General features: G+C 34.8%; 1 protein-coding gene across 1 annotated transcript; it reads right to left on the reverse strand.

Moving 5' to 3' along the window:
* Positions 1–353: 353 nt before the first annotated feature.
* LOC135695861 (Fanconi anemia group I protein) lies at positions 354–26,904 on the reverse strand. The gene is made up of 49 exons (XM_065215054.2): positions 26,720–26,904; positions 25,388–25,463; positions 25,201–25,289; positions 24,567–24,602; positions 23,977–24,062; positions 23,291–23,355; positions 23,097–23,160; positions 22,298–22,339; positions 22,121–22,174; positions 21,819–21,888; positions 21,341–21,541; positions 20,838–20,930; positions 19,961–20,039; positions 19,789–19,846; positions 18,810–18,892; positions 17,808–17,890; positions 17,615–17,702; positions 16,990–17,048; positions 16,569–16,640; positions 16,100–16,170; positions 15,601–15,661; positions 14,739–14,877; positions 13,805–13,860; positions 13,230–13,298; positions 12,595–12,696; positions 12,041–12,116; positions 11,458–11,549; positions 11,264–11,347; positions 10,584–10,621; positions 10,253–10,341; positions 9,557–9,644; positions 9,208–9,307; positions 8,887–8,966; positions 8,524–8,587; positions 8,045–8,147; positions 7,850–7,929; positions 7,376–7,486; positions 7,112–7,163; positions 6,732–6,808; positions 5,981–6,031; positions 5,758–5,826; positions 5,182–5,287; positions 4,681–4,823; positions 4,203–4,247; positions 4,017–4,073; positions 3,342–3,488; positions 2,576–2,671; positions 2,051–2,176; positions 354–1,362 (listed from the first exon to the last, which is right to left on the reverse strand). Exons 1-49 carry the CDS (start codon positions 26,801–26,803, stop codon positions 1,312–1,314), a joined length of 4,005 nt encoding a protein of 1,334 aa, XP_065071126.2. The 5' UTR covers positions 26,804–26,904; the 3' UTR covers positions 354–1,311.
* Between the last annotated feature and the right edge of the window lie 14 nt (positions 26,905–26,918).

Below are 26,918 nucleotides of genomic sequence, written 5' to 3' on the forward strand. Positions count from 1 at the left end.
CAAGTAAACCTATACACTATTTTATTTTGGTATTTTTATGAAAAAAGGTTTTCTCATTTCTAAACATTTCTATTCATCGTAATGAGACTCAAGAGACAGAAAAGATCGAAACACTATGTTGCCTATACACTTTGTTATTTAGTTGATTTTTTAAAAACATTTTAATTAAGACACTGTGAAAATGTCCCTGTTCCTGTTACTCGTTTTGAATGCCTTTGTTTATACTTTTATCGTTCAAAGGAATGTAAGAAAACAAACTTAATCAATTTTTATTATTGGTACAAGGAATAATAAGAAACAGAGACAACTTAAGCGCAAAGGTTGGTCTGACTTGAGCTAAAATAGAAAAATGTGAAAGTCTCGTTTCAACTCCTGTTATGAAATGGAGATTGGGTTTTTCTTACATAAAAGCGTAGTTCGAAAATATTATCTTTTCCATACAATTTTAAGATTCGATGTAAACAATCGGAAACTGCTTTACCATGCAAAATGGTCTGTATGAATGAGAAAGAAAGAAAAAACTGCGCTTGATTGTTTTACTGAATTTCGAAGATATTTTTACATAATAAAATTAGAACACCAAATCATTAAAATTTTGTATTTGACTACGATATCCAGAAGTAAGACCTGAATACAACACATTGAAATAACCTCAGGGAATTGTATTGTATAATATCAAAGATTAACAATTAAATAACATATTAACAAGAATGAACAGGTTTTGTAATATTGCATACAAAGAAAAGGTAGATACAAAACACCATTTGGCACATAAAACGTACGTAAAAATTGATTACAAAATCTTCAAAGCAATTCATGATGTATTCTTTTGAACATTTGAACAGAGGCGGTGCCAGAAATCTTCCGACAGAGGGGCTGGAGCTTCCGACAGGGGGGCTAAAATGACTAAAATAAGCAGTTTTCGTACGTTATTTTGTCAAATTTGCTCCGACAATAACCTAAAATGTCCTCCGATGGGGGGGGGGGGGGGGGGTGCTAGATGCTTCCGACGGAGGGGCTGTAGCCCTCCCCTGGCGCCACCACTGATTTTGAATGAAGCAAATTCGTCTAATGCTTTTAAAGAGTCTACGTTTCATAGTCATCAGGCAAAGCGTTTTTATAAATAGAGCCGTATACGATGCTTCAATATTATAGCCCTTTTATTGTTTCTGCAATTAGAGTTTAGTCGATATTAAAGGCGGGCTGCCCAGTGAAGGTGGAATTTAAAGATGGTAGGGGGGGGGCTGTGGTTGAACTGAAGCTAAATGACACGCGGGAATTATGTGTCAGCTATGCTCAGTTCCAATGCACTTACGAGACAGACTTTGCCCTCTTTGGTTGTGGTTCATGATTTTCCTCTTCCTGCAAGAGAAACTAGTGTTTGGATCTGAGAAGTCTCTGATTAATTAAGGCATATTATTCAATGTTAATCATGGAAAAGGTTACTTAAATCTCAAATAAAAAAACAGAACGTATTCATTTGAAACTAGAGGAAAAAAATCTAGTGACAAGGAAATCTGACAACTACAACCAAATGCCATAAATGCTCCTCTGTCAACAGTTATCATATGAAGCCCAAACAATGACAGAAAGTGAGGGTCAAATTGCTCGACGGAAATCTCGCTACTTCAAATTGAAATCCTATTCTTTTATCTTCAAACCCTTGGCAATCCTAAGAAACCGTTTTGTTTTTTGGAAATTTCATGCGGTATTGGAAATAGTGAATTGCCCCTCGATAGAAAGAATGTATGCATAACGGTTCCCTTATTGCAGTCACAACAACAGTGATCCTTTTTACATCAGTGATCAGCTGCAAATATGGTTGCAAGTTTTCGAGCCATTCTAATCGTTATAACAGAAATTTCCCTTCGTCAATAAAATATATCTTTGAATTAAAGCCTTTATAGCTTTGGTGAAAGCGTAAATATATAGCAATGGATGCTTTGAAAAACAAATGTTGCATTGGTAATACCCAATGTGGCATAATAGGCAGCTACGTCACAGCTATAATCATAAGTTTGTAAATTGACAATTGTGAAAGCGAATATACCATTATAGTGGATATCTCCTCCTCGTCGTCTGCAATTTCTTCGTGCAACGCAGCCTCCAAAGTAGCTGTATTGATACGGAAATCACGTGACGTGCTAAGCTTGAAATGTTCCATGAGATTTGTAACCTATAAGCAATTGAATATGAAGTTGAAATAACAGTTTTCAAGGCTGAAGTATGTAAAATCACTGCCATCCCTCCTCTCAAACGTCCCCCCTGAAACTATGCGTTTACAAAATGTTAGATTTATTGGAAACAAATTTGATTCTATAAAATTTATAAAATATTATAAAACTTGTAAAATATTAACTATTTTATATATCTGAATGCATTTATCTACACTATAATCAGTGCTTTGGAAGGAAGAGGATTTGAAGTGATGGAATTTGAGAAAATAATTGAACAAAAAAAACCTTGCCGTTGAACGTTGAAAGTAATTTTTGCAAGTTGTATGTAAAAAGCGGCGATATTGTTGTTTTTAAATTTATTGATGAAGAGACTAAGTTACAAAGATTAGCAAACCAACCTTGGATTTCTTTGATAATTGAATAAGAAAAATCTCGTACTGCTCAATCGAGTAAATCAGATTGGGAATCAATTTAGATTCCTTGATCGCTCGATTCTGGAAGGTAGAAATGAATCATATTGAAATGGCTGCACCGTTTTAATATTTCCTTATAATATGCACGCTTTAAACAAATCAGATCTGTGGGATCCTATCTCTAAAAATTCAAATCCAAATTAAGCAAGAATACGCTAAACTCTTTTCTAAAACATGAACACGTGAGTTCCTCTGCTTCTTTCCACGTGAATTAAGTCAAACAAAAATGTAGTTGTTTTTATCTAGCATCCGAAGATCTATGCTTATTGAGCAAAATCCTGGTCCCTCATCTCGATGTGACTACAGATTCATACACCTGGAATTACAGAGAACTGGCGATTCCCTCACTATGAGAGAAAGTTTGGTCATGCCAGGGACACGAACCCCGGACCCTTATATCTGTAGTTCGCCACCCTAGCCACTGAACAATTTTCACAAAAATTCATCACGAGCAATAAAAAAGGGCATTGAGCCGTTAAAAAAAATACAAATACAGATAGTTTTATCCTTTTTTCCTGGTATTTTCGAGCTAAGCTATTTACACTGCCATAAACATCAACATTTTGCCCCTATTTTCAGTGCCTGCGGCTTTCTCACTTCCGTTAACAAAATATATTAATAAAGCTTAATAATTAATCTAGAGACATTCCTCATTAAATGAATATTCAAACATTTTCTTAGAAACAAATACCTTTTGCATTGATGTTTGTCTGTTTGCGTTCATTTTGTTTTTCTTCCCCTTCACGATTACGCTCTCGTCCTCGACGTTTTGCGTCGCTTGCATGTAGGTTATCATTGCGTAAGCTTGTTGCGTCAAATGAGTTGCGGTCAGTTTTACCTACGTAGTACGCAATTAAATTAGCTTTATGGAAATCGAACTTGCTTTTGGGCCTTTTCTACCAATAAAAAGACAGGTAAGGACCGCAAACGTGAGAGAAATACAAGGGTTAGCTATCTAACACGTGATACAAGAACAAGGTATAGCAATTTAACACGTGATAAAAGCTAGGGCTAGCAGCTTAACATGTGATCGAAGAACAAGGTTCAGCAACTTATAATGTGATTGAAGCGCAAGGTTTAGCATATTAACATGTGATCGAAGAACAAGGGCCGGAAACTTAACATGTTATAAAAGAAAAAGTGACTAAAAAGTCAACACGCGAAAGAAGAAAATGGTGATGATGAGCTGGCGATGTAGCAAGCAATAAAGAAAATAGTGATTTATTGATAACTACAACTTTTCATACTATAATAACTACAATCTTATTATACACAATCAACTTATTATACTAAAGCTCAGAGATCTGATAAACTTCCATGAAAGCAGATGAAGCAATTAAGTATTAAAAAAGTTAACAAAACTGACCAATTTTTCAAACTTCTCAGTCATGTGGCCAATTCGTTGGTTATATAATCCAAGATGCTGGAAAAAAAGAATGTTTGCTCAAATCACTCAGAGAGCTGAAAAATACAATAAATTTTCTAAAAATGATTTAAATGATATCAATACATTTAAAAAATAAAGCACCAAGAAAAGGTGATGTTAACTCACATATTTGGAGAGATGGCCAAGAATTACATATAGTTTTGTCAAGCTCTGTTGAAAAAAATGTTGATATGCATTTAAACGAATTTCAGAAAATTCTTGGTAAGAAAAAAACGTGATTTGAAGTTTAAATATCAAGCAAGGTTCCAGGACTAGCATTAAATATGCCGGAAAAAGGCTTTTGAGAAAGTAAGGGCGAGTATCCCTGACGCCCCTAGATCCCATGTCTCTATTTCTTCTTGCAAAGGCCAGGGTTAGTCATAAAAAGGAATATGTTATTCAATAAATAACATAATTGTGGAAAATAAAAAGGTAGAAAAAGTAAGGTACATTTAAATTATCAGCCATCATATGCTGAATTGAGTAACATCTCGGTTGAAGGTGATTTCAAATATAATGAGTTTGACTTGAATAAAAAACCCAATGCATTGTAATAATATTGCCACAATTTTGATTGACATGACAGAAGCTTGATTGACATTACCTTGGTAACAGTATCTGCACAGGTTCCTTCCGGGAAAGCAGATTGCACAAGTTCATGGAAAGCCGTTACTAGACCAATCAACATGCGGCATATTGACATTTCTAGTTTTTCTTGTTCTTCCTCCAGGTCTTCAGCATCTTTTTCTAGGAAAACCAAATGCTTGTTACAATGGATGCTAACTGAAAGCTGACAGTCGAGGGCTAAGCATTGTTGGCAAGTTACTTAACAGTTCAAGCTGCGATTTATAGCATATCAAAGAAGATACCATCCCGATAGTCAAAATAGAAAACAGAAGTTCTCAAGGATGCAAGATTCTTTTCAATGAAATACCAAGCATACAATTAAGAAGGTAACGAGAAATGGATTTCAAAGTAATGGAAAGCTTGGAAAATGACAAAAGCGAAGTTAGTCATTCCAACATCATCAAGCCATGCAGAAAATCCGTCCAGGGACTTATACGAATCAAGTGAATTCTTTCAAGAGTAAAAGTAAGTCAGAAACCTTTTTCTGTTTCAGCGTGGGCGAGAGCAAGGATGTCTGATTTCATTTTTGAAAGGATGAACTCTATTTCGTCTAGAACTTTATCAATATGACCCAACAGAAGGAGCTAGAAAATAAAATGACTCTATCTTAAACAAAAAAGACTCGTGTTTGTTAAGTGTGTAGAACAGAATAAAGATAATGGTCTCTATGACCAAAGGTTAGATTTTTAATGTAAACGTACAAATGCAAGCGATGTTATATCGAGTTCATTGGTTGGATGTTCTGATTCATGTCATTTGCGATACTGTTTTTCGGCCAAAATGAGCCACATAGACCTGCAAACTTCGCAAGGCCTATTTGAGTAAAACATGGCCTAAAAGATTCTTTACTGCTCTTTGTACATAGAAGAGAATTCTGAGCTATTCTCTCGCACTTTCAACAGAAAATTATTAAACAAAACTGGAACTAACATTTCTATGCTAAAAACGAATTACACCTCTTTTAATTCTCTTAAAGCAAAAAAATCCAGTTTGTTTTTTAAAAAAATCAAATATTGTAGTTTATATTAAGTCAAAACGTCTCCAGTAAACTCACAAAAACTGTTGGAGCAACCGTTGTCGAATTAATGACGACAAAATTGGCACGATTTTCCACTTCGACTTCCTGCCAAAGAAAAAAAGTAGAATAACCTTGGTTGTGCCTGGAACAGTATTTGATTAATAAATGAATTTAAAGTTGAAGCACGTGGAATACGATCAAAGTGATACACGAACAGTCATGCTTAAGAACCATACTGCGAACAAGAAATATTGCTTACTTCATCAATATCACCGAGTTGACTGTGAATATCCTGGGAGATCGCTCGTATCTTATTAAAATAAAAAATATCAAGTTCATTTTCAGAGAAAAAAAGTAGCTAACAAAAATCACGAAATTGTAGGTTGGGAGAAAGTTTTCATAGGCATTTAATTACATTATTTAATCAATATTTAAATTTTCCATTATATTCTGCTAATTTAGAAATTTTCAAAGTTTGTGATATTCGACATTACAAACATTGATAATATCTTAATATATAGAAATCATTGAAAGAATTCTTCATGTAACATAGACATGAATTTTCAAAATGACACTGCTGTTGCCCCTTGTTCTAAGGTTGTCAACTTGAAACAGGCAGTTAGCTGTCTCCTTTCGGAGTGTGAAATGTGAATTGGCTTTGGATGCCAAACTTGCAACCTCCCTTAGCACCTTTTTATGTAAACAGAGACATTTGCCCACCTTCCTCTACTTAGTTTTTGATTTTCAAAGTATAAACATAAGCCCAGTTTATCATGGATTGCTTTTTAGTTCTAAGCACAGTGAGTGACATGGCAAGATTAGAATCTACTGTAACTTGTAAGTAGTGGTAAACGGTGAGGAGCCATGACGATAGCGTGCAATTCGTATTGAGCTCGAAACTGCCTTATTATCATAAAACTATTACAATAAAGGCACGAAAAATGGTGGGCTACCGTGTGGTGATATTGAAAAAAAGAAGTGAAAATACTTCGCTGAGCAGTGGAGCTTACCAGATTGTTTCTTGAATTGGATTTCCTGTGCAGCGTCAGAAGCAAAGATAGCAAAGCCTTGACAACCATAGGATCGCCTTAGAAGAGATGGGACAAAATTTCAGTCTTACATTCTTGAAAAAAATACATAGAACAGGGGAAGATTCAGTAACGGACACCTATCTCCGATAGCAATTTCCCGATAGCTATCTCTTAAGCTTGGAACATAAAAATGTGTGCCACTAAACGGCACAAAGGAACAGGTTCAGCTTGACTAGGCTAAAGTTTACTGTACATATGAAAAGTTCGTAAGAAAACATTCCTAAAATAAAACCATGCTAAGTGCAGAGGATTCATTAAGAGAAACTTAACTTGAGTGAGTAAAACTTGATTCAACGTACCTAGTTTTTGTTCGACACACACATTTTGTAGCCACATGGTGACTTGTGGGATCTGACAAAAGAACAAAAATAATAATAAGCCCAGTGAGCTTGATTTGCATGGATGCAAACCTAATGAAAATTACTTCATCGGTCTTTCGTACCAAAATCGAAACAGTACCAAAAAATCTTGTCAAACAAGGATTACAGAAAAAAAAGCTGATTTTACGATTCACCTTTTGATAATGTCTAGAGGATCAAGGCTACAAAACTGAGCAGGCCTACCCTTGTTTCGTCAAGATGATCTGTAAGTTTAGCCATAATGTTTATAATGGTGAGCCCTTCCTTCATTGCACGGTCATCGTCGGGTGACACAAACATGTTCAACGCCATCCTCTGTAAAAAGACGAAAACATGAAGTAAACAAAGATAAAACAAACTTTAAATCAACCTCACTTAAATGTTTTTCACAACATCAATCAAGGGATCCAATAAATGATTGGATACTTTATTTTTTGTAAACTAAATTACAAAACACGATGTTTTGTAAACTTAACTACAAAAACAAAAGTTGCCAATCAATCACATTATATTGTAAAATCAAAACATCATCAACATATAAACTGTAAGAACAGCTAACATAAAGATAAAATAAGTTCAGGAATACAGGAAATTGAGACCCAGAGTTGACTGAAACGAAGACAAAATAAGTTAAAAGAAAAGGGAAGATTCGAAAAGATGGCAACTTCTCTGGTTTACCTGAAATCTTCTGAGATGTCGATGAATGGCATCAAATGGATCATCGTCATTTGTCTGTGTCAGGAAACTTGGGGAAAAATCTAAATTGGATAATTTCAACAAGGTTAAAACATTCACGCAGTAACAAGCAAAGAGAAAGTCATAAAGGACAGGGAGATCAATGCTCAATAAGGTATGGGTGAAGAGAAAATGTACCTAGGGAATTTAGGAATCGTGTCAAATGTTTTGGGAAATGATTGCACAAAATGTAGATGATGAGCTGGAATCCTTCGATACAACTGCCCGTGAATCTGCCGGCCTGGAAGAAAGCGAAAGAATTAGTCAATTTGGGAAACATGAATAATATTCTTCATCTTCAAATGACGTCATCATAATTACTAAAAGAAGTTGCATCAATAATGACTTCATCATAATACCCGGATTATGTATACAATCCAAGATAAGAAAATACTCGGCTTCTAAAAATAGAGAGGGGGGGGGGGTGAAATAGGAGAGAGGGGAAATATTCATTTGAACAGCCTAAAATTCACAAACAAAAGATGACTCTGAAACTATTTTTTGTTTGTAGCGAGTTCGGGTGAATAAGAACGCGTGTAGCCAATTACATATTTTCAATGTAAATAAGATTAAGGACAAGGTTATTAAAAGGCTAAAGTGTACATATTTCTTTATACCTTTTCCTTCTTCAACAGATTGTCTGGTAGGCAAGTATCTCCATTAATTGCGAATAGAAACGTCCTGCCACGTAAAAAGCAAGAATCTTCAAACTGCTGAATACAAATACACTTCTAAGCCGACTGAAGTTATAAGTATGTTACATTAAGCCGGAAATCAACCTTCTACAGAAAATGAGAGCGCAAATCTTACCAACAAGAGCGCAAATCTCAATCTTGGCAGACATAAAATAAGTCATAAAAGTAACACAAACAAACTTGCCATTAGACAGACATAAACATGAAATTTCATTCACTTAAATCTCATTTTTACCTAAACGCTGTATTCCCTCGTAATCAAAATGTCATACACTGTGATCTTACCTTCCAAGTATACAGCATTGTTTAACTAGATGCTGTGGGGTCTTGCCTCCCGGGCCGTCACATCTTTTAGTGTCATGGATCTGAAAGATGAGTTTAAATGCATTATAATCATGCCAAAAGAAGCTTTGAAGTGACATTGAGGAAAAACTGTGAATGCAGAATTCGTAAAGATAGAGCAAGCTCGTAAAAAAGAAACCAAAACAAAACATATGAATAAGACCCGTCTCTTTTTATACACCAAATTGTGTACAGCTGTGCCTATTATACGGCATCGATAACTTTACCAAAGATAAATGAAGAGTAATTTTCATTAAGTCTTACTTGAGATAACTTATGCAAAACTGACGTCACAATAAACCGAGGGAAGTCGAGGGTTTCCCTTAGTGGTTGGATTCCTTTCTCGTGTTCTGCATCAGTATCGCTGGAGAATGAAAATAAATTAAAGTGCTAATTAAAAACTGGATGATTAATAAAAAGAGAAACTGGAATAGTAGCTCGTATCGAAATTACAAAACTGATGATTGCTATTCAATATCAAGTTGCAGCATGAGAAGGTTAAAACACATTACTCTTACAGTTTAAGATATGATTTAGTTCACCAGACTTGCACTTCCTTACACTAATCTTGAAATATTCCTTTAGTATATGTTACCTCTGCAAACAAACTCACCAGAAAATTGCCTCGAGAAAATTTGCAACGCACTTCATAGAAAGAACGAGGGACCCTTGTTTCCCTGTTGACACTTTCCCTTTTTTGCCTGAAAACAAACTTGTCAGATCAGAGTTGCCAAATTGTTAAGATTATCTCTCTCCTTTGATCAAATCGACAAAATTTTGAACTAACTCCCAATGGATATAAATCACAAAGATTTCACTTTAAATAGCAAATGACATATTACACTTCACTGTGTTTTTACCTTTTCCTCCCTCTCTTTTCTTTCCTCTTTTCTTCTATACTTCCCTCTTCACTTACATTTCTCATCCTACCTTTCCTTGTCTTCCACTTTTTACATTCTTTTGTGTGTTATTTGTCAGACAATTTGTCAGATGGTTTGAGCCCCCTTTTCACAATTTTCATCTTTTTCAGCTATAATCCCGGACAAAATTATGTAACTTTAAACCCCCTTTCCACCGAATCAAATTTGGATTTGTACTTCAAAAACATGCATTCAACATTGATTGGGGGTGGGGGGAGTTATTTTTGAAAGGAAAGAGAAAATATCAACTTCTCTTGAAAAACAGTAACTAATTTTGTCCGGAATCATAGCTCGCAAGGCAAGGCGTGCCTAGATTAATATCAAATGAATTTAAGTGTACAGAAAGGCATAAAATACGTCACAAGAAAGAAAAAAAATTAATCGTTTACCCGAGGAGACTGCACTCTTTTCGGAAATTAACTCGTTAACTTTCATTCTATTTGCAAAGAGTTTGATTACATTGTTGGCTGCTTCTTCACTAAAAGAAACGTTTGAGCGTTGAGAAGAAAAAAACAGAAAGTGATGCAAAAATCTTTATGAAACTCATTATATAGTGGGTTCTGTCCGCCTACCCAGAATTCAATGCGTTCAGGGTGGCGGCCATGTTGGTAGACCTGGTAGTTGTGCCATTAAACAGTCGCCTACCAATTGGAATGGGAAAGTCAAGAAAATGGGGAAGTCAAGAAAATGGGAAAGTCAAGAAAATGGGAGCATACGTACCTGTAATTCCCAGTCATCCAATTGTATTCTATTAAAACCTAGAGCAGAAAATCGTGAATCAGGGAGTGGGGGAAATTCATTGGCAACGAAAAATATACCGTTGCTAGGCTAATTACAGGACTTACCCAGACACTTTCAAGTTGAAACTAGAGACATAATGGAAAGGGAGCCGTGGGAAGTGAAGGGGGGTTGGTTTTGGGGTAGTTCCTTGTAGCTTATGTCTTTGGGTGTTATATAACTTTTCTTTGGATGAATCAAAAGTGACATTCTTTCTATTTCCTTAGATTAATAAGCACTTTTGGGGCTTTAGATTGAGTAGGCATCGCTTTTCTAAAATTTTTCTGTGACAACCCCCAAATCTGTAACCCTTAAATGTCGAAAGATAGTTGGTTTCTTCCCCCCTCCCCCAACTTACAAATTCAAGTGACAATGCTCATAGATGAAACCACTCAAGTTTTATTTGTGCCTATATGGTGAACAAAGGGACATCAGAACAACAGGAAGCACATATTAAATAAGCAATTTATTTGATAAATTTCGAAACCAGAACATGAGATGAAATATGGTGAGCAAACACAAAAGAACCAATTAAAGCTCTGAATACGAAAAACGCTGAAAAAATAGGCACAACGGTTCATTGGTAATAAAAAAGCAAGTGGGTATGGAACTGGATATCCTACCTCGTAAAGAGCTACAACCTGCTTTGCATAAATGTTATTTTTCATTCCAACACTCGTTGTTATACTCAGATCAGCTGATTTATCCTGCGAGTAAACATAGCAAGAAATTTACTAATTTGGCTGACTGACTTTGGATCAAAATGGGCACAGTTTAGGCCCCAAAATGAGCTAATCATTAGTGCAAAACCTCTTACCAATTCAAAATCTTCCAGATCAGCCTTTAACATTCGCTTTGTACACTGCTGCAAGGTTTCCTCGATGTCGTCCAGAAGTTGTGACAATGGTTCTTAAAGGACAGATTGAAGCAGGCATTAAACTGACAGTGTGTAAGCCAAGCATTAAAGCTATTACATTTTACATCTACATTTACATTTAAAAATGGGTCAAAAAAGATAGTGAATGAATAAGGTTATCATCGAATATGGTCGAGAAAATGGTTAGAAGAAATATGGTCGTTTCTTCTTAACACTTCCTACAGCTCTAATGTTCAAGCAGCTCAGATATTTGAAACATCTAAAACGAAATCATGTCATGAAGAACCTCAAATTCATAAATCTTCAAACAAACTAGAGATAATTTACAAGTGCAGCTTAAAACGAACAGCAACACTAGCCGATTACAAACAAGGCGTGCTTAATTGTCTAGTCGACAAGATAAAACCGTGAATTGGCAATCAAATCTTCTTTTGACGATTTAATGGTCCTAAGAAAACTTTATAATTACAATAAAGATTCAGCATGCATTAGCAAAGAGATGAACTTAAATAGGATTATTTACCATCTTCATCTTCAGCTTTGTCCAGCCTGAATCCTGACTTTTTGGTACAAAGTTGGAGCGCATTCAATAAATCAGACTGGAGAAAAATGGTTTAAAAGATGATTTATCAAGAAAAAAACTGAAAAAGGTGGCCACAATAGTTACAAAGTTACATAATTTGATAACAATTGTAAAGGAAAACAGCTTTCGTTAAACGAAACAAAATTAAGCAAAGAAACACAGAAAGGATGGACTTGGCACAAGCTTAAGTACACGGATATCAAATGTATGCTTTTGTGCTTGATTACCATTCTCTTCAGTTAGGACGCTCAAAGCACAATTGCAATTGATCTAGGACATCAAGTTAGGTCTTACGAGTATGCCTTGTCTGTTCCTGCCAGCGCGTACAATAATCACTTGCATTTGTGCTTTTGTGACTAGTGAAGACAACAAAGGGAGGGGGGAGGGAAGGTAAATTACAACCTCCTACAAACATGACAGAGATGTAGGGGGTTGTGATATACCTTCCCTCCTCCTCCCCCGTATCAGCTTTTGTGAGTTTTTATTCCACTTACCAATGGCTCGATAAGCACTGCTTGTTGATCAGAAAATGAGACGCACAGGTCGAGTTTCACCACAGCAGGGATATCAGGACTAGGCTCGTAATACTTCTTAAACTAGAAGACAAAGAGAAAAAGAAAGTATGGTCCTTGTCGATCTTTGGCACCAGCAGTCTTTAAACTATGAAATTGCTAATAAACACTGGGTTTAATAATTTTGACACTCTTCTGACATAAGCTGTTTCTTTCTGAAACCTCAAGCATCAAATATAAAGCCTGTCCTTGCGAAATACTTTGATAACAAAATACAAAAATGTTTAAATACGCCATGTTGAGATTTTTTTATCTGGTTTCATGAATGAAAGTGATGATGTTCATGATGTTAGGGTAGTCACGAGTATTCCTGGAAACACATTTCAGCTGTAAGACATATATTGCAGCGATGGTTTCAAATGTCACAACAAGCGATTGTAATGAAATACGGAGAGAGAGAGAGAAAGAGAGAGAGAGAGAGAGAGAGAGAGAGAGAGAGAGAGAGAGAGAGAGAGAGAGAGAGAGAGAGAGAGAGAGAGAGAGAGAGAGAGAGAGAGAGAGAGAGAGAGAGAAAGAGAGTGAGAAAAAGAGAGTTCACTGTGCTGACTAGCTCTTACCTGCGTAAACAAAAAATCCAATACAGGATATGTCAGTCTGGGATTTTTCGATACAACCTCAAATAGACCCTTGAAATTAAAAATCTTTATCAGTAAAAGAGACGTTTATTTCAAAACCCTACATAGTGATTCCTTCCATTAATTGTTTTGGGAAAGCTTCGTCTGCCTGGTTCAGCCTGGTTGAATCATATAACTTTTAATGATATGCAGATTGCTCGGGAACTTCATTTTGCAAACCTCTTGAAAAAATATTCGCTGTTTACAATGAGCTAAAAAGAACTGATTACCACCAAACCTAGAGTGAAAAGGAAAGGCAAGATATTTTTTTCTACTGATGGTGATGGCAACGAAAGAGGGTAATATACTTTGTTTTCTTATGTTCAAAGTCCAACATATCATATCTAGCTATGTGTTGAAAAATGCATGTCGTCTAAACAGTAAACGTTTTGAAGATTAAACAAGGTCTAGGAATGTTCCATACAAAGAGAAATGAGTGTAATATATTGCAATTCTTATCTGGAGAAAGGAGCCTTCTTAAGGCAGAAAAAAATATTTTCAAACCCAAATTGAGTCACCTCGTACAGCTGACATTTTACTTCAAATTGATGAGAGAGGCATCTTCTCAAATTGCCTGCAACAAGACAAAATCTTTTTACTTTATGACCTCTCCATATCAGTGAAACATATCAAGGTTTCCCATCATTTTTAAAACTAAAAGTTGGAACGCACTGTTATGTCTAATTTTCAGCTCCAAAGAAATCCGGCGTTTGATTTCAAATGAAATGGCAGTTGAGGGAACAAGATGTGCAGTGCAGGAATTTTACTTATTGGATCTAAAAGACCTATTCATTAATAGAAAGGGAATCATAAGTTGAAGACTAAGTTAAAGTTTTAAAACTCAGACAATACGAATACAAAATCAAAAATCACAGTCAATTTGATCGGATTTTCTCGCAAAATATAATATGAGCATCTTAGAAACATATTGGTAATAAAAATTTAATAAAAACATTTCGAAATAGTCAAGCAGACAAGTTCTTTTCAGACTTCTTGCATTAAAGTTTATCAAGCAGAACATTGATTCTGACAGATGTACCAACACAACAACGAAAAGGCTACTATATATAAACAAAAAATTGGTAATTTTCTAATCTGGCAAAGCTTTTTTAAAAAATATGTTAACTTTTATAAACATGACCTACAACATTTTTTGATCGGCTATACGAAAGATTCCATATCTGTCAATTGGAGTGACTAATGAGGTTTAAAATGGCTTTGCAAAAGCAAATATTTCTCAACATCCTTTCGTCAGACACTATTCAGAGTATAAAACGTTAGAATAAGTGTTGAAAATACGGTTACACACAGGTTTAAGTTACATCACACCAGATTCTGAAGAATGCAAAGGACGAAACTTGCAAAAATTAAGTTTGCCATAATAGCAAACTGAAATACAAGAAGATATTGTCAAGAACTGTCAAAAAACTGTCAAAAAACTATTAGCCATACCCAAAACTTCCAGACATACTGATTCGTTAACTGAAGAATGGAGCCTAGATGAACTTGGGATTTCCATTTGACTGCATGAATACAACTGGGTTGCCGCAAACTGGCTTGAGCATGGCATCGCATTGTCCTCTACTGGTATCTAAAAAGGGGTTGCTTAAAAATTTCGAAAAACTAAACCATCGATTCGGAAAATAGAGAGACGATAGGCTTTAATGTAGAGTAAGTGATAAGGGCTATTTGCTTGCTTCTGTTTCTATGCTGTTTCTATGCCAATGGGTAAGAAGTGCAACAAAAAAATCCGAATCAAGATAATCTGGATCAAGCGAACAGAATACGTCATTGAAAACAAAGCATAGTACATTATGATGCGTGATCAAGAAAACCCAGAACCAAGGCACAGCACCGAAGAGCATTAGATTATCTCATGCTCGCTATTAAAAATATTATTATGTTCACTGACTGATGTCTCAGAATGAATGGTTCCCAAAGAAATCTTTTACTTGGTTTTTATCAAGACTAAGTTTTGAATTTCAAGAACAAAAATTTCAGAAAATGCCAAATTCAGCCAAATTTTTAAAATCCAGGCTGAATACAAATTCAAAGTTCAACAAGTTTTAAAAAGGCGAATTTCGCTTAGAAGAAGGGTAGAAAAGGCATTAACTGTGCCAAGCTCCCTAAAATAGATTTACAATAATGCAACAAAATATGTTTACGACTACTAAAAATTTTCCTTCAACAATAACGTAACTCAAATATTCTAAGGTAGGCAAATATTCTAATTTTGCACAGTCTGAAGGCAAATCAACAATTTCATTGACTTTAATGAAAAACAGACATAACTGTTGTAAGGCAAATTGAATACCTTGAAATGTTTGAGGATCAGCAGAAATCCTGTCACTGCAATTCGCCGAGATTCCATCTGCCTACAAAAGTAAACCTCATGGTGTGATTATGACGTTACAGAAACTAATATTAAATGTCTCTGGTACTGCAGAAGTTCAAAATTACAGTTTATTTTATGATCATATGTCGTGCAATACTCTGTGGAGTGTCGGATAGAGAGTTGTGGCCTCAAGTCACATTGCTCAGAAACGCCTTCAGAGAAATTAACTGGGAAAATTTTAATCATATAGAGTTCCAAAAAAGTATCTTTTTATGCAACAAAGTAACATTTTGAAATGTGAACATCAATATAAAAAAAACCAAGGGTTGTCGTCTAGACACTCTGCAATCCCTTCAAACATTGTGTGTGTCCCAATGACGTGTTTCAGAAGCAGACAGAACACAGTAAAGAGAACATTAAAGTAGCTTTCTGAGATACTAATAGAGTTTTAGAAACAAAAACAAATTTAAAATAATACCTTGAGAACAATGCTTTTCTTAAAACCAACAGTAATGAATCTTTCATTGTGAGGCTTATCTTCATAATTGGCTGAAAATAGCAATAAATTGTGATATCTCATTTAACGCAGCATTGCATGTCGTAGATATGGCTTGTTCATCCTTAGAATTATCACACTAACAAGCTAACTATATCTTGCTAGAGGTAGAGATTTACGCAGAAAATGCAAGTTAGATCTACGAAAAATTAAAATTGCTTCCAGTCTGCAGAAACAATTATTTTAATAGATTTGTGCATATTCTGTCACAGTTTTATCAAGTTCTTTGAAGAGCAAAGAAATCACAATCGTAGATTTTTTAAGATCTGCCTTTTGAAAAAGTAGAAACAAGATTGAAGAACAAGAAAACCAAAGGTAGTGCTCTAGAAATAATCCACTAAGTCATGTAAACCTTAAAATAAGACAGTCATGTTAACGGGACATAACTTACAAGTACAGCGTGCAAGACTCCCTCAGCGATGGATGGCGTTAGCAGCGATATGTAATCAAATACCTCTTTGATCTAGAAAAGATTTATAAAGCTAAACGAACATCTGCCAATCAATATTAACCAATCAATAAGCGAGTATCATGCTCACTGATTGGCCACTTGTTGTCGTGGTAACATGGTAGATGGCTTAAGCCACTCTAGAATCTGGGCCCTAAAAGTACGAAAGCTGGAAATATTGAGTGCCAAAAGTAACCAGTAAAGGTTAGAAATCCAAGCTCTTTGACGGTAAATAAAGGAAAACGGCTTTCACATACTCTAAGCCACAATTCAGGTAATTACAATGCTACATTTTATACAACATAGGAACATTAAAGGGCTGGAAACTTGGGAAGACTGCTAGATCTAGCTTTAAATACTGCACCTTGGGAAGACAATCCAGCATGACTTGAGGAACGGAGGCTGCTAGAGAAGCCAATAGATCTGTAGTGAAGAGGATCAACACGTTTAGAATTGATAGCCAATAGAGGAGCTTCCTTGATGAAGAACATATGCACATACATATAGCAACTAAGGATTACAAAGAATGAATGGACTAGGCTTAAAACCTATGACGTGGCGTTAAAAAAATATCTGTGGTCTTGTGTGTGATGTCTTGCGTATATTGCATTAATGTTTATCTTAAATGTTTTTTTCTATCAATATCAACAAATTAAAACTAAAAAGTCTGATACATTCTTCTGTGCCATCCAAAGCAGGAAAGGACACAAGGTCATCTGGTCCCTACTTTGGATGACACACTTTTCAAACTTTAGCAAAAAATAGAATATAGGGTAGCTTTGTACCAAATAATACAGAAACCCTAAATTTTAAATGTGGAATCCAATTTGGTTTGTCATGTCAAGGTTTAATTGATAATCTTAAATAATATCGTAACGTCATGAATCTGTATGCTTGCAACAACAACTATTTTATGAATTCTTGCTTCAATCTTATTCTTTATTTTGGGATAAGAATTATAGCGGAAAAAAGACTTGACAAATATTTACCAACGTAATGAGTTGCACTTAGATTCGATTTCGTTGCCGCTGTGTTTAAAATGTGTGAAATTATTTCTTCGCGTAGAAGCTCTTGATTCTAGCAAAAGAAACAAAAGGACTCTGATGACCAAATAAGAATGGATGGCAGTTGAGAAGTTCTATGAGCAAAATATAATTAACAAATACAAGGATAAGAGCATACCTGAAAAGTAAATTTCAATATCCTTGCACCTAAACTGCAAGCTTTCTGGGCTGGTGTAGTTGGTGACCAAATTTCGAAAAGGTCTAGAAAAAAGAGCCTAGTACAGAATATGCAATGATTTTAATAATAAATAACTTTTTCTCAAACAAAACAGTAGCAAAATTTCTCTTCCCTAATAACGAATGCTACAATTTTCAAAAGAGCAACATTACCTAATTTCCCAAAATAAATGGCAATGTATGTCTTAGGAATCCAATAAATTTATTGGAAAAACACAGGAAATTCAGGGGAAGAATTCTGGTGAACAAACCAACATCAATCAAATATTTATTGGTGACTAACAATAGCAATGCCAGGGTACCAGTAAGAGTCTTTGGGAACCCCGACAACTTAATTTCTATTTCTGTATCTCTTATTTCTTTAGCCTGATTCTACTACTCCTTCTTCCCTTCTCATCGAAAAAAATAAGTTGATTTGATAAATATTTCTGACGTGTCACGTCCAAACACAACTTTCACATGAAAATTATGTTTCTTTACGTAATAATTGGTAGTGAGTCAATTTTTTTAAAAGTAAACAGGTTATGTTTGAATATAGAAATAGAAGCTAGCTTTATGGGTTTAAGCCCTTTGCCATGATAGCATTTACTGAAAAATTACACTGGAGTGTTTCAAAAATGAAGCTGTAACAACGCCCAGAACATCTGTTACAAACATGCTCGGGGAACCTTAATTTTCCTTTGATGAAAAATTAAAAAATAAGCTGACTTTGGCCAAAAATGCCGCCCAATTCAAAACTATCTTTTTAACAGATCCCGTCCAGTAACGGACAACTCTAGTCAAAGAAAAAATCATTTGCCTACAATTTGATCGCTGCGACCAAGCTTTTGTACGGCCAGACAACGCAACTCTCCCAACATCGTACAATAAGTCTGGCTCGACAGATGTCCGCTTAATGTTAATTTCACTGGAGAATAGAATATACAAGTAGATAAAAGGATACCATTCTGCTTGACCGCATATGAATCCATGAGAAGCATCCCGAATCGAGTAATGCCTTGTACAACATCATCCCAGCCTTGGTTACTACGAGAGAGCACAAAGAATAGAATACAAAAACTTTTCTTAAAACTAAACGAAAACTGAAGACGAAGTTCTAGGACCTTCAACACAAATATTGCACTTAATCGACATGCAATAAACCACTAGTGATCCTTATTTTTCACTTTTTAATAAGAAACTAAAAACCAAGAGAACTACGGATCGTTTGTAACAAATGAAACGTACATGACAAGTTCCACTTATAAAGTTTCAACAAAATGCTATCCTTGAATAAAGCTTTGAAGATGATTAAAAGTTTTCCATCATACTAGATAGTTTAATATTGTTAAATATTTAATCTTGTTACTGTACTGACTTTTCGCTTAATAATTTGCTACTGAACTAATTTTGTTTTCTTGACTTTATATTCTCAAAAATATTTCTCATCTTGTGATATTTGGTTGATAGGGGCGGCTATGGCACCTTCAATGGATGTAGAATGTGGGAAAATAGATCTTTGGCGAGCATACCCACGGCTGGCTCCCACTAACCTAACAATAATAATTTTAAAACTTTATCGCGACGATGACTACCAAATGACGTTGCTTTAAAACTAAATACACTTAATCAATTGGTAAACTTTTTCTCCTCATTCGTAAGATTCTTAGCACACCCACAAGATATTCCAGAGAAATACAGTTGAATCCCGTTAGGGTCGTGAACCTGATCATTCGGTCGGACTTACTTTCAATTCCCCTTGGATTTTCCTATGTATTTAAGTCGAGAGTACCCAGGATAAGTCTGACATTTGCTAAGTCCGATCATTTTCTTACCCCCTTGAGGGTACGGCTTAACGAGATTTAAGTGCACTGAAAAAAATTAATAAAAAAAGGTATGTGATTTCGAAAGCCTAAAAACTACAACAAAATATTGACAAAAACCTGTATTGTAGGACGGATGAAAATATTGCATCTATATCACACCCTTCTTTGTACAGTTCTAAAAAAGAGGAAGTCTCAGATTGGCAAATAGAACTTCAGTTTTCAAAACAGTTTGTAAAACGACGTAATTTCGAGCTGAGAGAACCTAATAAATAAACTTCAACGGGCAAACCTCTAAACCAACATGAATTCTTTCTCCTTTCTTCTTCTTTGTATGCCTTAATAATCAGAGACTTGAGGTGATCAAATATCTGCAAAAAAAACAGCCCGGCATGGTTTAAATTTCTGTGAATTTTGACATATGGAGATTTAAAAGTTTTGTACCAAACCTTTGAGAAAGGATTCTGAAGAGACATTGTGATAATTTTGTGATTGAGAAAACACTTCATGATAAGCCTCGATAGCATGCAAAATTTACATTATTTGCTTTTAGCTAGCTTTTAAGCTTTAACACAGCCAGAAATTGCATTCTTTTCAACATTGTCTACTTTGAAGACGAAAAATTATGCGAAGATTTAGGCACAGCTATAAACAATGGTCTTTTTTACCCCGAATGGCAAAGTGCAGAGGTGATCATCCGTTCTTTGGAAAAAATAACAGAGTATAAACGTCGGATAATGGCTAAAGGTAGGCAGAAACTATATCCAGATGTGGATCGAGAGTAGCGTAAAAGGAAGAATAGCGCGTTTCATTGGTTCCTTGACCAAGGAACATTTCTGACAACTCGTGACTGCTTACCCGTCGAATAGTTGCGACATCCCCAAGTGTTGCCGAAATAGGGCTTACTTGAGAAAAATGACATTAACAATATTTTCAAATAGGTTAGCTTGTTCAGAAGTAGAAAACACATTGCTATCACACAAGGAACTGTTAAACTACTGAAGAGGAATTAACATCCTAGAAAATCTTTTAATAGCCCGGTATTTTTTTAGAAACAGGTAACTAAGATTAAAGGATGCTAACTTTGGTCAATTATAGGCAGTAATAAAAAAGGGGGTGAGCCCCCTGTTCTGTTCTTCAAATTAGCATGTTAGTAACAAGTTACTCACATTTTCCTGCAAACGTCTAATACTTGAAATGGCCAATGCAAGAGAAACATTAAATGGAGTTAGTTTGTCCTGTTCTTTTCCTTTTCTGCTCGCCTGTATAAATACAGTAAGAAATGTCTTAATAAAGTCTGAAAAGAAGGAAAGGTCTAGTGTTTTAACACTAGTCATCTTGCTGCATAAACGCTCTTTTTACATAAAAAAATAGGCATAATGTAGATAAGGGAAAATTATCACAAAATTTCATACAAACAAAGTTTTTATTTTCAACAAAAGAGTCCATAGAAGAATAAGGGAAACATGTCAATTCATCATCTTTCTAGTTCTACAAAAACATAAGATGTAAAAATTTTTGATATCGACTTATCACTGCAAGGACTAAGATTCAATATACAACAAATAACTAAAGAAATACTTGCAGATAAAATAACACTAAAATATAAAACAAGACTAATTTGAAATACTGTGTTTATTGATAAAACGACCTGTCAATTCTAAACTCAAACCTTCAGATATTTCAAAAATTCTCTTCCTAGTTCTTGATCTTGCTTTACTGCAAATGTAACGTGGATAATAACAGTGCCTTTGGTCTGTTTCAACAGAGGATTCTCTACAGCAGCATGAAAATCTTCATCTTCTCCAGCTGATCCTCTGTCTTGTGCGTTTACAAAAGAGCATATCCCATCCAATACAAGTTGCTTCTGGCCCTAAAAACACAATCATAACATGCAACCAGGAAATTTCGTCTGGTATCAGTTTTGGAATAGACTTTGAGTTAATTTCGAATGGCCACAGAATTGTTACAACATTTCATGTTATCGCTTTTGTACTGTAGTTTTGCAGCAGTTTTTTTGTAAATATTTATGAGCATATGAAACAAAATTACAAGATTCGTCTCGTTTGAGCATTTTGTCCCCAAATTTTTTATGAAACTGTGGGATTCGTGATCCAATGAAAATAAAAAAGAAGGTTGTTTGAAAATACCTGTGATGACAGAAGTAAAACTTGGTAGCACAGTGCAGGGAAATTTTGGAAATCCACCTCAGGCATTATTCTGGAGAAAAACAGAGTAAGCATATAAGAATTATAGAAACTTAATAAACAGTAAAAACAAGCTATTTTTGAAATATACTTGGCATAAGGAACAGTTGCAGCATCATAATGAAGATTGAAGTGGAATTTGCTGGCACATTTTGAAGTAGCATATTCTGATGAAGGAACTTTAAATCTCACAATAACCAAAGTAATAGATTTTGAGAACTTTCTTTGGATGAAAATGCACATACCTGTTTATTTTTGTCAACACAAAGCGAAGCTCATCTTGCGTCATTTCAACATCCCTTGAAAGAGACTTTCCTATTAGAATACGGCAAATGCTTTGGAAATTATTTTTTATATTACTGTTATTGTAATTTGTTATTCATCACAAAAATGAAACAGAATGGCCATCAAAACTTTCTTACCTTAGCATCTTTACAATGTGTATTACAGTTTTTGGAGACCATCTAAAGATAGCAAAATAATTAAGAACTTTAATGTATTTTCTAAATATCATAAATTTGCAAACAGTTTTCTGGCGTAACAGAATTTAAAAATGAAATCTTAAAAAGCAAACATTTTAGAACATACTTAAGCTTTATAACTGACATTCTTCAGATAACAAAATGTCCATGTCTGAAAATTGATCAAAAGCTCTAAGCTATTATTTTTATATACCCAGATATGGATATCAAGAGTCTACTAGTGTTGTCAATATTACTGAAATTTGATGCAACAAGATGTCAAAACGGATAAAACTATTGAGAATTTTGACACAATGGTCACGATGAACATCAGGTTGTATTCAAGAAAAACTCAATGTGTTGTGGTAGTCAAAATTTGACACATAAGTGTCATTTCATTTAAATTTACTGCCCTTATTTAGTTTTCTTCTATAAGAATATTCTGTCTAAAGTTGTTTCCATTTTCTGCTTTTGATTTAGCTTTTATTCAAACTGCTGAAGATGAGACAATTTTGTCTTAAAATTTACAATAACATATAAATGGCTTAGTCTAATCTTTCTTATTCTTTAACAGATAGTAGTTATTCCTGGATGTGTAAAATTATGACTACCACAACAGATCAAATGTTTCTTGAATATAACCTTATGTTCGTTGCAGCCTTTGTTTTAAAATTTATCATCGTAGTTTCAAGTATTTGTGGTTCCCTTAGAATGTTGGTTTCAAGATAAGCAAAGAGTTGGTTTCAAGAGGCATTCATACCTGCATGAGCATAATGTGTTCAAAATGTGGCTTTTGTAGTCATCTCCATTCATCTCGCCATTGTCTGCAACAATCAAATTAAAACAAAGTGTGTATGGTCAGCTGAAAATATAATATTACTAAATATTGAAACTTTGGAAGAAAATATCATAAAAGTTGGAGAGTATACAAAGAACATTTTGCAATATACAAACCTTTCAAAGGCACTGTTCGCAGGTTTGACAAACTTGCAAGAATCTTTGGAAACAACTCCAGTGGTCTGGGAAGATAAAAGACAACAGTGAACCCAATTTGCATAATAGTAACTTTTATTTGTCTTTGTTATTAGTATCAACTTTCAACTCAAATATATTGCTATAACTTTTTAAGGAGGAAAATGGTTCTCAATAAAATGATTTAATTTCCCTATTAATTATCAAAGGGCAATGTCGAATGTTGAAATCTTTTACCATATTTGTGTTTTGGAAGTTTTAGAAACGTTCAAGAGTTTTCGAAACAACAGGATATAGTTAGCAACAATATTTTGGTTTTCAGTTGCTACCTCATAGGCCCTTTGACTTTTTAGATGTGAGGATGGTTCAGTGGCTATTGTCCAGGACTACAGATCCACATTAAAGTTCAAATCCTTGTCTTGACCAAACTTTCACTTAGCGTGGAGAGGGCCACCAGTTCTCTGTAATTCCGGGAGTAGGAATCACAAGGAGTGGTCAAATCTAGAGGAGGAATGAGGGAACTAATCGATAAGCAGAGCTTCAGTGTCATAAAACTGTTTTTGGAAGTTAGGTTGAAACAAATACGAACAAATGCAAATGAAACAACACATCCACTAGAATAACAATCCATGTAAACAAAAATTGAATCTGTTTAATCTAATACTTACTTGGAAGTTATTACTGCTCCAGATTTGACACAATTTATCATGAAATCTATAACCTCTACCAAAGTTTTGATGCTGAGATCGTCAATCTAATGGCAATCATGTGTACAATCATTACATACATAAGCCACTAAAATCATCAGTCTTTTGTACAACAAGGTTTCTAGGTTGCAAAAAGACAGAAATTTAATGCAGTATACTGGAAAATTGTTTTGTGCTGCAAATTTTTGGTGTTACATTGCAATACACTAGGGAAATTGCTCTGTAGCTTCTGTCCTAAATAATGTTGAAAATCATTGTCTTACCTACATAATTAGTGAAAAATTATGTCTACATCATCATATTATTTTCTATAGAGTTGGCAAAACTGGGGCTCAGCCTTTGACTAATTATTAATGCTTTTAACCACTCTTGCATCTTACTACTGCACCAACTACGCTCCACCAACTGAATTCCCTGAATGGTCAAGCCTGTGACATGTGTAGGCAGGTCATTACATATATATTCAAAATGTGTCTTCTTTTTTGTTTAGACAATAGCTGCTTAAAATGGAAAGTTACTCTTACAAATTCAAAATGTCTAGTAAATAATACCTCAACAAGAAGAAGGCTGATGACGTCAGATGCCAACTATGAGAAAAATATGAACCTGAGCAAAAATTATTCATAAATCATTACATTATCTGCAAATTTATGACATTTGTTGACAGCTACACCCTCAATTGCTTTCTTAAAAACACAAACCCCGAGATAAAGGAAAATATTTCTTAACTGGAAACTAACTCGAGCACCAGTTAAAGATAGGCATTGTTTCTTCATCCATCAACTGCTAGATATTATGCTTCTGAGCTCTATCAAACTTTCAAACAAGAATTTCATTGTTCTACTTCACTCAATTCCAGGATCTAAAACTTTTATTTTGGAGTTCTATGGTTGAATTTCTATTAAATCTGGAAATTGTTTCTCAATTTGTGCAGTATTCCCAAACTGGTTGTTTCAAGATTTCGAAGAGACTATGTAATTAAATTTTGTAAATCCTTACATATAAGATTCTTAGATTAAACATAGTTTATTTCATATAATACTGGATAGAAATTGGGTAAACTGACACCTGCAAACCAAGATGAGCAAGTGCCTTGAATTGGCAGCACAACTGCAAACCCTAAATGCTACAGTTGTCTTTGAAATAAGAAAGACTGTCAAGGCTACTAAAAAATTATTAACATACCTTCGGAGGTAGTTCATTTTCATTCAAATAATTGAAAAGATGAATGTATATCTTAACAGCATCTTTTTGAAAACCTTCGGACCTTTTACCTGCAATTAATAAAATTTCAATGTCAAGGGCAATTAAACAAAGTTAATGGTCTGGCATTTTCAAAACAAACATTTTTCAGAATGAAAATCTTACTTACCTTCAAAAACATGTCTGAGAAAGATAACTGATTCTTCTGCCTCTGCTTCAAGCAGTATTGTAATATTATCAAGAATCTGCAAAATAAAAAATAGTGAATGCTTAAAATAGTGGGTGCTTATTCGAGGGGTGGGTGCATATTCAAGGGGGGTGCTTATTCAATAACTTCACCTCTAAGGTGGGTGTATATTTGATGGGGGCTATTATTTGAGGGAGGTGCTCGTTTGAGGCATTACAATAACCCACATTGCACAATGTCTGTAATGACATGTGCCAAAGTCTATAATGATTGTGCTTTTTGCAAAGAGAAATTTTGAACCATGCATTACTATGAGGTATTCAAAAAGCAATTATGTCCTCTTATCTTGCTTTGTGTTTCATTAAAATTTAGATTTGCTTTATGATCATCCAATGTGAATCAATGCTTTGTGGGTCTCTGATATGTCAAGTTCACCATGTCCTGAAAAGAAGGCTATTGGTCACTTTTTACAGAAGTTGCAATAAAGCCCTACCATTTTTTCAATGATTAAAGTTAGTGTATTGTGACTGATTTTTGCTCCTTATTGTTCCCAACAGTTGCAAAATATGCTTAGGAATTCTCAATGGATTGGGATGCATCATATATCACACACATAAATCTGAGATTTTCGGAGATGTCTGTCAAAATCAATGAAAGCAATAGGACCTTCTACTAGCCTGGGAATTCTCTAGCACTTGTCACCTATCACAGTAAGTTGGCAGTGCTGGTGCACCTGGCATTGGCAGACAATTTCTGCACACCTAATATCTTGTTAAAATCAGCCTTACTCTGTAAACTGGACTAATACAAAAACAAGTAGAGTAGAATTCAGTTAAAGTTACACCAAAAGTTACTTGGAAATTAGTGACTGTAAACAGAGGTGTGACTGTAAACAAAATAATATTGTATTGTTTTGCGAATTTAGGTCTCAATTTCATGTCTAAATTTCATGTGACAGGAGCTAGAGTGTGACTGTAACTAAGCAGTATAAGATGTTTTTATTTTTCATAAACAAATTTTGATTATAGATACTGAGTCATTGTTCAAGGACTTATAGTTACTAGTGGTGCAATACTTTTGGTGGATCTGAGATTAATAACACGAAGTTTTCCTAACCGTTTTCTCAACCTGAGTTAATTGCTAGTCAAACAACAACTGTCTAAATGACGTGAAGTGTTAGTGATTTCTATGAAGAGGACTGTGGTTCAATAGTCTAGTTGATATTTTATAGTATTTTAACACACATTTTTCAAAAACATTATTAGTTGTGGTGAGGAAATAGTGTTGCACAGTGTCTCATCTAACAAGGGTTACCTCGGTTATATCAAGGCTGTTGATAACATTCTTCAGCCGCTTCGAGTTACTTTCTCTGCAAAGCTGTAAAATTTTATCTTCCATTGCGTATGTTGTGTCAAGGATCTCATTTCAGATAATTTCATCTTCCGCCATGATGGCAATATGAACTTGACTTTGGCGCCAAACCTGAATCCACGAAAACGAGGCTGATCTCATT

This window comes from Rhopilema esculentum, chromosome 14 (genome assembly GCF_057945365.1).
Source record: "Rhopilema esculentum isolate cy_ngs chromosome 14, ASM5794536v1, whole genome shotgun sequence".
NCBI lineage: Eukaryota > Metazoa > Cnidaria > Scyphozoa > Rhizostomeae > Rhizostomatidae > Rhopilema > Rhopilema esculentum.